Source organism: Eurytemora carolleeae, unplaced genomic scaffold (genome assembly GCF_000591075.1).
Source record: "Eurytemora carolleeae unplaced genomic scaffold, Eaff_2.0 scaffold18, whole genome shotgun sequence".
Classification (NCBI taxonomy): domain Eukaryota; kingdom Metazoa; phylum Arthropoda; class Copepoda; order Calanoida; family Temoridae; genus Eurytemora; species Eurytemora carolleeae.
This window is the reverse complement of record NW_019396537.1, coordinates 594,650-605,846: the sequence shown is the minus strand read 5'-3', so window position 1 is coordinate 605,846 and position 11,197 is coordinate 594,650. Positions and strand designations below refer to the sequence as shown.

Below are 11,197 nucleotides of genomic sequence, written 5' to 3'. Positions count from 1 at the left end.
AATAAAAGTAATAATAATACTAATAATAATAAGAATAATGAGCATATTAATAATGATTATGATGATGATGAAAATAATAATAATAAATATAATAATGATAATAATAATAACAATTTTATAATAATTATAACAAGGATTATTGATAACAAGAACAATAATAATAATGATGATATAAATGAAAATGTAACTTACCATGTAATCAATCGCAAGACCTATATTTGAACAAAATAACTTTCAAATCATATTTAGACTTAAGCATGGAGTTAAGCATGCAAGCACTGCTTTATAATCGATTGTTTAATATCCAATATAAAACGTTTTAATGATGACGTTTATTACTGAGCTTGAGCGCAAAGTCACGATCAAAATCATCCATTTAGGTGGTTGCGTTTTGTAGAAATCTGCGAACAAATTCGTAAAGAATAAGAAATTCAAAATGATAAAAAGGAAATAATTGATTCTGACATTGATTTATTGACAAATTTCTGTTGAGAAATATGTTCCAAAATATCTATTTAGTTTACTGTAGAATCGATTCTCAAAACGTAACCACCCAAATGGATGATTTTGAACGTCGACGTTTGAGATACTGGGCCTTTTTGGTTCTGCGGTGTTGACGTTAATTGTATATATACATCCTACAGGTTTACATATAAATAGATATATATACCTGTATTTTCGTGTTGTAGATACAGGGGTTCTACATTGAAGGTTCTATGTAGAGATCTGCTGTTCTTAACCCTAGATAATTCATTAATTCATTAATTCATAAATGGGAAAATTGATTAAATCATAAATTCATTACTTATTAATTTAATATTCATAAATTTATTAATTGTTTAATTCATTCATTACTTCATTAATTCATTAAATCATAAATTCATTAATGTATTAATTCAATATTCGTAAATTTATTAATTCATCAATTCATTACTTTATCAATTCATTAATTTATTAATTCATTAATTCATTAATTCATTTATTCATTAATTCATTAATTCATTAATTCATTAATTCATTAATTCATTAATTCATTAATTCATTAATTAAAACATTAATTTATTTATCAATTCACAGATTCAATATTCATAAGTTCATTAATTCATTGTTTTATTAATTCATTAATGAATAAATCAGTATCTTCATTAGATAATTTTTTTTACTAATTCATTAACAAATATTTTGCTAATTCAATTATAAATTAATGAATTTATTTCTTAATGAATTAATTTATTAAGTAATGAATTATGTTTTTAATGAATTAAATTGTTAATCCGTTTCTCATAAATCCATTAATTCATTATGTCAGAGATTCATTTTTCATAAATTCATTCATTGACCATCTTCATAAGTTCATTAATTAGAAAACAATTGTAATGATATCTAAATTAACTCACAACATGCCATTAATCCATTAATTAATGAACTAACAAATGAATTAATTAATGAACTAATTAATGAACTAATTAATAAACTAATTAAAAGATTAATGTAAGTAGTTTTATAATAATAAGGGTATACATAAAGCAATGATCCAGTCACAGTGAACAGATAATTTTCCAAGATTGATTGTGGTCCAGGGGATTGGGAAGGAGGGGTGGGAAGGAAGGAATGGTGGAAAGGAAGGAAAGGTAGAAAGGAAGAGTGGGAAGGAAAGGAGGGGAAAACGAAAGGGTGTTGTTACATCTGATATTGGATTTTTAACTCTGAATATAAAATAAATAGTAATAAAACTTATTTTTGAAATATTTTAATGTTGAAATTTATTACAATTTGAAATATTAAAATTTATGAAAATACTAGCTAAAGTTCCCGGCGTTGCCCGTGGAATCTTAAAATCCCTTTTGAGGGAAAAAATTCGATTTTTTTACCCGATGTAAACCCCAGGCCGGGTGTGCATTTCAGCCAATTTGGTTCAGCCGTTTGGCCAGCTATAGCTAACATATTTACAAATGTATATTTATGAGTGAAGGCTTTAATATATGATATTAAATGTTGAAATTTATGAAAATATTAGATATGAAATCTTAAAAAATTAAAATGTTAAAAAGGTCTGCGAAATTTACATATAACTAGCTGAAGTGCCTGGCATTGCCCATGGAAATTCAAATCGATTTTTAAAGAAATTTTTTAGATTTTTTCCCCCTATGTTACCCCCAGGGTACCCAATGGTTCCCTAAAAAATTCAGCTAATTCGGTTCAATCATTTGGCCAGCTATTATAACATACAAATATATATGAGAGAAGAGCTTTATTATATAGAAGATATCTGAAGGTGGTACTGATATTTATAGGCACTGCTAACTCATTTTTAATATTTAAATCTTTGAAAAATTGGTGATAAAGGTCATTTACATTATATTGGGATTTGTCTTTTGACTCTTTTAAAAAGTTCCTGTTTAAGAAAACAAATAAAATATTGCTTACCACATTGCTGTGCAGTCAAAGTGAACCAACAACCATTTACTGGGGTTAAACGCAATAGAATCAGCAAACTCAATCCCTAATCAGAGATGAGATTTTAAAAGCTTAACCCCGACTATATAACCCAAACTCGGGCTTAGATAAAACCCAAGTCAGGATTGGTTCTGATTCGACCAATAAGAGACTGTTTAGCAAGCTTTCTCTCTGTAGCAGACAGAATGTCGTCAGATCAGCTGTGACAAGGAGATGTAAATTTCGAAAATTCAAACTTTATGTTGATACATTATTTTCATAGTATGTTTATTTTATATATTTAATAAAATTTGACACCACAAATAATTCCCGAGATTTTAAATGTACAAATATAAAAGATTTTACTAAATTTACGATCATCAGCTACTGAAGACTCGAGCCTTACTAAAATGAAGGTCATCTAAAACCCGGGTCTTGACTTGAGCTTTACTTGGGTCTAAGCAGACGCAAAGACAGGGTTTTAGTCAAGTTGAAGCTTTTAAAATCTCATCTCAGTTATATTATCAATGATATTTCTGTCAATATTAGTATTATCTTTATTATTTCTTTTATAGTTACAATGAACAGCGATATTTTTATAAGATTTTATTCACACATTGTTTCCTGCTATTATCGATAGCAAAAATAATTTTGAAATTACATTTGTCTCATTAATGTTATAAATTATTATAATTATTNCAGATAGGTACTATAGTTCCTGTATCTAACCTGACAGATAGGTCACATATAGTTCCTGTATCTAACCTGGCAGATAGGTCCTATAGTTCCTGTATCTAACCTTACTGATAGGTCCAATAGTTCCTGTATCTAAACTGACAGATAGGTACTGTAGTTCCTGTATCTAACCTGACAGATAGGTCCTAGTTCCTGAAGATTGTCGAATGCACAAGCTCCAGTAGTTCCAAGGGTAGCGCAGAGCTAAATAAAGTTTAATCAACATCTTCTATTTTTAACTTTAACTTTTATAAATTTTATATTTTATATAGTAAAAAGAAATTTTATTTTGCAATGCTTCATTGTATGTGCCTTTAGTTGAAATATTTGAAAAAAGGTTGGTCTAGAGTTTTTTTAAATTTTCTCTAATAAAATTGGCTCTAAAGTAAAGTTCAAAAATTTTTTAAAAACCAGATTTGGAAAAGCATAACTTACATAGAAGGGTACGAGTCCATTTTCACGGTCTTTTTTGATCGCTTCCCTTTAGTGTTTAAGCATTAAAATACTAAATTTATAATAATTTATATACAGGGTGTCCCAATAAACATGGGAATTAAGTGTTTACTTTTATATCGTCTTCGATCTATGCAGCATTTTTTTTCATGAACACATTTATTGCAGTATTACAACTTAAAGGGGATGTAAAGGAAATATCAAAGGGGTATAGGACTCAGGAGAAAATAAGAAAGATTACTTCACCTCCATCTGATATATTCCTTTCTGGAATTCCTAATTGAATTACTAAACAAGATGTTGTTGATGACTTAGATGAGAGACTGATATTAAGATGACAGCTGATGGTGTAGTTTTGTTGTCCAGACCAAGTGAGGCATTTAATATAGTAAGCTACAGGGTTCGGGTAGCCGCTGCAGATTTACAGAAATCCCTTTCGCCAGCTGTGTGGCCTTTACGAGTGCGTGTTCGAGAATTTATCCATTATCGGAAGCAATATGCAGCTGCAAGTGGAGAGAAAATGAATGCATTTGATGGTTCAACAGCAATTGGATCATGCATTTTCACTTTTTGGTTTCTTATAGAGCATGTTTTTAACAATTCTTTATACATTTAAAACTTTATTCATGGAAGTATTTGTGTGATTATGTGTATTTTTGTGTGTCGTCAATTTGTTTTAATATTAAGAATATTATTTCAATAAGACANGGGGTTCTGTGTAAACAGCTTTGATTTATCTGAGCCCCCCCGGCTGCAGTAACTTTAATCATAGTTTTACTTTTTATATTATTTAATTTGATATAATGTTTACTGCAAAAAATATATGATTTGATTTGATATGATTTGAATATAAAAAATGCCTGGTCTTGAGATTTTAAAAATGTGGTCTACAATTTTTGTATCTTCAAAATTGACGGAGGTTTTTTTCAAATTTCAATTCATTTAATAAATCAAAATTGTCTTAATATCTAAAGTCTTCGTCAATTTTTAAGATACAAGAAAGGAGAACACTTTATGAAAAGCTTGCCACACCTACAGCCTCGTCTTTTTACATACTAGAGCCATGCATTAAATTTCATAAATCAAAGATGACTTTCACGTCGTAACTCAATTCCCATGTTTATTGAATATGCATAGAACTGTTCTCTGTGGACAGACACTATACTAGTATTTTATGGTTTCCTAAGCTTATCTCCACGAAGGGAAAGATTTTCGTCGCTCTCGATATATCTAAAAATATCAGATTTTAAACATATTTAGTTCAATTCCAGAAAATCAAAATTAATAAAAAGAATTTAGTTTGAAATTGTTCTCTACAATATGAAATTTGTTGCATATTTACACCATAGATTGATAACAATACAGATAGAAAACTAAATGTGGTCTTTTTAAGATTTAAGATTTTCGTTCACAATAAACCTGAGGCAGAAGCCGCGTTAAATTACAAGACAGAGAGAGAGCATCTGCGTAAATCCTTTGGGCTTCCGCCTCAGGTGTTTTGTGAACGAAAAAACCTCTAAATCTTGAAAAGACGAAATCCAATGTTTTATCTGTATTATTATTAATCTATGATTAAAACCCTGCTACCTGAGTTTAACCAGGCCGATTAGCCCTGCCTTCTCAACACTAGAATGTGCCTAAACAATATTATTTAATAAAATTCTTTTAAAAAACCTAATTATTTAAAATATATTGTTCAAACCTGATCAGAGCAGTATCCCACCAGTCTGGAGTTTATTTCAGCATCCTCTATATCCGGGAACATTTTCTATACAATAGTACAGTACAGCACAGTACAATACAGCACATTATAGAACAGTATAGCACAATACAGAGGTTAGATTTAATGAATACATTAAGTAGTTACTCCAGATTAACCATTTAGCTCTATTCATTAATTTACAGCTTTGACTTTTATGTAATGTTTTTATTTTACAGAATTTGTGTGTACCTGATATTTCTGTATTGCCTCTGTTCGTCCAGCTAGAAGGGAAACGAAGGTGGATTCGCTAGCTGTAGTTTGGATAACTCCTCCACCCAGGCTTCCAGGAGTTCTAGAAACAATGCAATTTCAGAATACTTCCTTTTTTCAGGGGCATTCCCTGCCGGGATTTACAAGAAACAACCACATTGTTTCGGGAAAATATCAAACACTGTTAAACCTATTAGTCGAGAAAAATCATAAATTATTGAATATGAGAAAAATGCTTTTTTATTGTAAACAATTATATTTATGTTCTGGTTGATGATAAGGCAATCCTAATTCAGCTCCACTCATCCTGAACCAGGTTGAACCATATCGAACTAGATTGAACCAGATTTAACCAGATTGAACCAGATTGAACCAGATTGAACCAGATTGAACCAGATTGAAGTAAATTGAACCAGATGTAACCAGATTAAATTATATTGAACCATACTGAACTAGATCGAACCAGATTGAACCAGATTGAACCAGATTAAACCAAATTGAACCAGATTAGACAAGATTAAACTAGGTTGAACCAGTTTGAACTAGGTTGAACCAGCTGATTGCCTTTGTTAAACGAACAATTCAGTTGAATGTCCTTGTCAAACAAACAATTCGGCTGAATGTCCTTGATAAAGGATTCAGCTGAATGTCCTTGTCAAACTAACAATTCAGGTGAATGTCCTTGTCAAACAAACAATTCGGCTGAATGTCCTTGTTAAACAAACAATTCAGCTGAATGTCCTTGTCAAACAAACAATTCGGCTGAATGTCCTTGTCAAACAAACAATTCGGCTGAATGTCCTTGTCAAACGAAGGATTAAGCTGAATGTCATTGTCAAACAAAGGATTCATCTGAATGTCCTTGTCAAACAAAAGATTAAGCTGAATGTCTTTGTCAAACGAACTATTCAGGTGATTATCATTGTCAAACGAACAGTTCAGCTGAATGTCCTTGTCAAACAAACAATTCGGCTGAATGTCCTTGTCAAACGAAGGATTAAGCTGAATGTCCTTGTCAAACAAAGGATTCATCTGAATGTCCTAGTCAAACAAAAGATTAAGCTGAATGTCCTTGTCAAACGAACAATTTCAGCTGAATTGTCAAACGAACGGTTGTAAAAATTGAAGCAGGTATTAACTACTGAGTTCTGATGGTGTTTACCTATGAAGGAATTCTGCTGGAAGACCAATCATCATTCCCAGCCAATCCATCACCAGGGACTCAAGCTCAGTACAAGCAGGAGAACTTGCCTAAATAACAAGCATCCAATAAGAAAACCACAGATTTTTTCCATTTAAATTTTAAAATCAATTAAATAAATTTCAAGCCGGCCCCAGGTTTTTTTAGTTTTATAAGAATGTCTTTCGATCCCAGTTAAAAAAAATTTAAAAAGATTTATTTAATTTTTACACTTTCTAAATGGTCAAAATAAAAGCTTTTTGCCAAAAAAAAATATTGCCGTTTACAATTTTTGAAAACATTTGTTGAAGAACGATAAGACGGTGGCTTGAAAATCAAAAGTTTAAGGCTAAAACTGTTTCTAGAAAGGAGCGCTAAACACCTTAGAAGCAAATAGTTAAACCTTTCTTTGTCATTTTTAAGGTTATTGAACTTATAAAGGCACCTCACAAATACTTGAACTTGTGAAGGTTCCAACATTTCTAAACTGTTTGCTTTTGTTAGTTAATAATTCAAAATCTCTATGCTGGCTAAAAATCTATGGGAAAATGAACCGAATAATGAGGGTTTATTTTCATTTATCTTCTCCCCGGGTCAAAATTTGGCATAGTGTAGGAAGAGAAAATGTTTGAAATAGACCAGAGCCCGCGATTTAAAAATTTCGGCCCGAGCCGTAATTCCTTAAACCCGACTTTAAGGCCCAATCTTCGACCCAACTCTGACGACAGCTTGTGTCACATGATTGACAGCAGCAAGATCTTCGGCTCGACTTAAGGAGTTAGCCCCAATGAAAATAAAACCGATCTCAGTTGGCTTTTGTGGAGAATAAGGCTCAATGTTGAGTCAATTGTTCTCATAAATACCCGAAATGCGCCAATTCCTAGCATGAAAATTCGGCAAATAGAATATGAAACCGGTGTTTTGAACTCAACTCTGTGAAAAATAAGATGCAGCTTGAACCCGAAAACTCAAGTTGTAAATAAGGCCCAACGACAGGCTGGACCCGAGCCATATTTTCCCGAATTTTTTAAATCACGGACTCTGTTTTAATATTGTAAAACTTTTCAGGTTTTGTGGAACCTGTTAAAATTTCAAAAAACCTTGAAAGTTTAACATAAACAAATAAAGTAATTTTCCATGTCTATATTATGGTATGTATGGTATTATGCAAAGACCACCTCCCCAATTATGCAAAAGAAATCAATTTATATCCGTAGGTCTAAACAAGGTTCTTATCACGGCCCGCTTATATGTATCTACCGATCTATACTATACTGGGCTAGTGTACATGTAACTTTGTCGGTGGGCTACGCAGCTATTATATCTCAGTGGACCCTAGATATTTTTAGGAAATTTCTAAAACCTCTGCATAGCAAATTTTAGGTTTTACTATAACAAATTTTTATTCTGGCTATTGTTCATTCTATAAAAATAATTTGTACTTTTAAAAAAGTTTGAAGTGAAGTTCAGGGTCCAAATTAGAGAAGAACTTTGGTAGATAGTGGGCCCTGGAGTAAGCAGAAATGAGATACTGAAGCTAAAATCTTGTGATCATAGCATTTTCTTCAAAGAGTTGGTAGCATCAGAATTCCAAAATGTGGTCTGCCGTTTTTGTACCTTAAGAATTGACCAGACCAAGATATTGAGAAATTTGTTTAAAATTCAAAATATTAAATATCAGCAAGGTTGTTTAAATCTTTAGTATCTCCAATTCAATTTTTATAATAGAAAAAAGGAGGCTAAATCTTAAAGTTTTAAAGACTTACAATGTTTTTCTATACTACTTTGACATCTATTATTTTTACGAAAACCAAAGACAAATTGTAAGTTCCTGGGTCCAATGTCTAACGTAATGCATAACACACCAGCGAAAAAATTACATCAAACCTTGACTGTGATATATCCATCTATTATATATCCATGGTTCTAATTATTCGGGATTCACACTTTATAAATATTGACCTCTTAGCATTTTCTTGTAAGCATCCTTACTGGATTTATTACCTATACTATTACCTTTCTACAGAGAAAATTAACGTTTTAAACTTTGAAAAAAATCAATTTTCAAAGCTTTGAATTTCTGAAATAAAGAATAAAGGAAAATAACACTTTTTCTTAACACTGAAAGCAATTTCTATAAGACGTTGACATATTTGAACCATTAATCTACAATCAGGAATTTAAAAGTTAGAATTTAAAACCTTGTAAGAATTATTTTAAAACTAGATTTAATGTTGTTGAGTAAGTTCCCCTTTTTGTCTGATAATTATTTCTTTTGTGTTGCATATAATTAATAGATAAAATGATAAACCTTTATATTTACAGTGAGAATCCTAAAACTGTAGAATAGGATGATGATATTTAAGCAATCTTAATATTGATTGGTGCTATAATATAACGCAAAATGTGTAATTCAGTAGCTTGGACATCAAATAAATTTTGTAAACAGCATATTTCATATTTGTTGGACGATATATTCAAATCTTGACTTCAGTCGTCTTCCTATTCTATAGGTATATGGTTCTGACTTCGGTGTTTAAACCATTGAAAGAATTTTATTTTCCTTTGTACTTTTTCTTCCAGTCAAAAATAGAAATGCCGTACAGGATTTCAGATTTTGTAATTTGGGAATTGTTTTACATGAGCCCGTGATTTAAAACTTTAGGCTCGAATCGTAATTCCTTAAACCCAGGTTTAAGACTCAATCTTAGACCCAACTCTGACGACAGCTTGTGTCACGTGATTGACAGCTGCAAGATCTTTGGCTCGACTTTTGGAATTAGGACCTTGGTTGGTTTTATAGTGGAGAATTAGTTTCAATGTTGAATCTTATGCTAATCAAATCCCAGAATCCGCCAATTTTTAACCATGAAAATCCGCTAAATACGATTTTAAACCGGTTTTTATAAATCCAACTCTGTGGAAAATTAGTTACAGCTTATCCCAAGACTCGAGCTGTAAATAAGGCACAATGACAGCTAAGACCTAAGTCGAATTTTTCGAATTTTTTTGAATCACTGGCTCAGGGAGTATATTGCCCCTCCTTACAGGAATAGTGTAAAGAATTATAACGATTTCGGTTACATAGATGCATTTAAGATTTAAAGACAAGGAAACACGAAGACGACTCGAAATGGTTTCAAACCATGTTTCCCCAATGGATCAAAAAGTGTAACGTAAGCTTAGCTGCAACCTAAACTTTATCTCAAAAGGCTCATTTTCTCTGAAATATCTAGATTATCCTTTATCTTCTCTACTTTTTAATTTGAAGTTCAATTAAATTCTTTTCAAAAAAATTGAAATCTACTTATCTCTGAATAAAACATTTCTCAGAAAAGATTTAAAGAAATTAGTTTCAAGGAAATTCAGCTTTAAGAAAATTCAATTATTTCTTCTTTAAATAAAAAACCTTCCCCCTCTTTCCCCCCTCCCAAAATACACATCCCCCTCCCTCCCACGCCGAAAAGTTCCTCCAATGCCTCAATTCCCCAGGCGACCAAACTTGAAACAATAAAACTATTTTTAGAAGAAACTGTTGGGAATATAAATATGGAAAAAGAAAATATAAAGAATTGATAAAGAAAACTGTCTAAAAGTTACAAAACGCATAGAAAACATTCCAAATAGAAAACATTTCAGATAAAAACATTCCAGATAGAAAACATTCCAGTTAGAAAACATTACAGATAGAAACATTCCAAATAGAAAACATTTCAGATAGAAAACATTTCAGAGAGAAAACATTTCAGATAGAAAACATTTCAGATAGAAAACATTTCAGATAGAAAACATTCCAAATAGAAAACATTTCAGATAGAAAACATTTTAGATACATGATGATACATAATACATGACGATACAGGTTGATACACCGTGATACACCATGATACACCATGTTACATGATTATACATGATGATACATGATGATACAGGTTGATACATGATGATACATGATGATACATGATAATACATGATGATACATGATGATACATGATGATACATGATGATACATGATGATACAGGTTGATACATGATGATACATGATGATACATGATGATACATGATGATACATGATAATACAGGTTGATACATGATTATAAATGATGAAACATGATGATACATGATGTTCCAGATTGATACATGATGATACATGATGTTACAGGTTGATACATGATGATACATGATGATACATGATGTTTCATGATGATACATGATGATACAGGTTTATACATGATGATACAGGTTGACACATGATGATACAGGATGATACATGATGATACAGGTTGATACATGATGATACAGGTTGATAAATTATGATACAGGTTGATACATGGTGATACAGGTTGATACATGATGATACAGGTTGATACATGATAATACATGTTGATACATGATGATACAGGTTGATACATGATGATACA

At 31.2% G+C, this 11,197-nt stretch overlaps 1 protein-coding gene across 1 annotated transcript in view; it reads right to left on the bottom strand.

Moving 5' to 3' along the window:
* LOC111705055 (histidine decarboxylase) overlaps window positions 1-11,197 on the bottom strand; it is a gene marked incomplete in the record, with an annotated part of 29,925 nt that overhangs the window by 14,611 nt on the left and 4,117 nt on the right. The window contains 10 exon segments of the mRNA XM_023477483.1: window positions 132-212; window positions 671-741; window positions 2,428-2,503; window positions 3,285-3,375; window positions 3,607-3,652; window positions 4,807-4,854; window positions 5,212-5,261; window positions 5,327-5,392; window positions 5,576-5,678; window positions 6,759-6,847. Of these exon segments, the coding sequence (XP_023333251.1) occupies window positions 132-212; window positions 671-741; window positions 2,428-2,503; window positions 3,285-3,375; window positions 3,607-3,652; window positions 4,807-4,854; window positions 5,212-5,261; window positions 5,327-5,392; window positions 5,576-5,678; window positions 6,759-6,847 (721 nt within the window).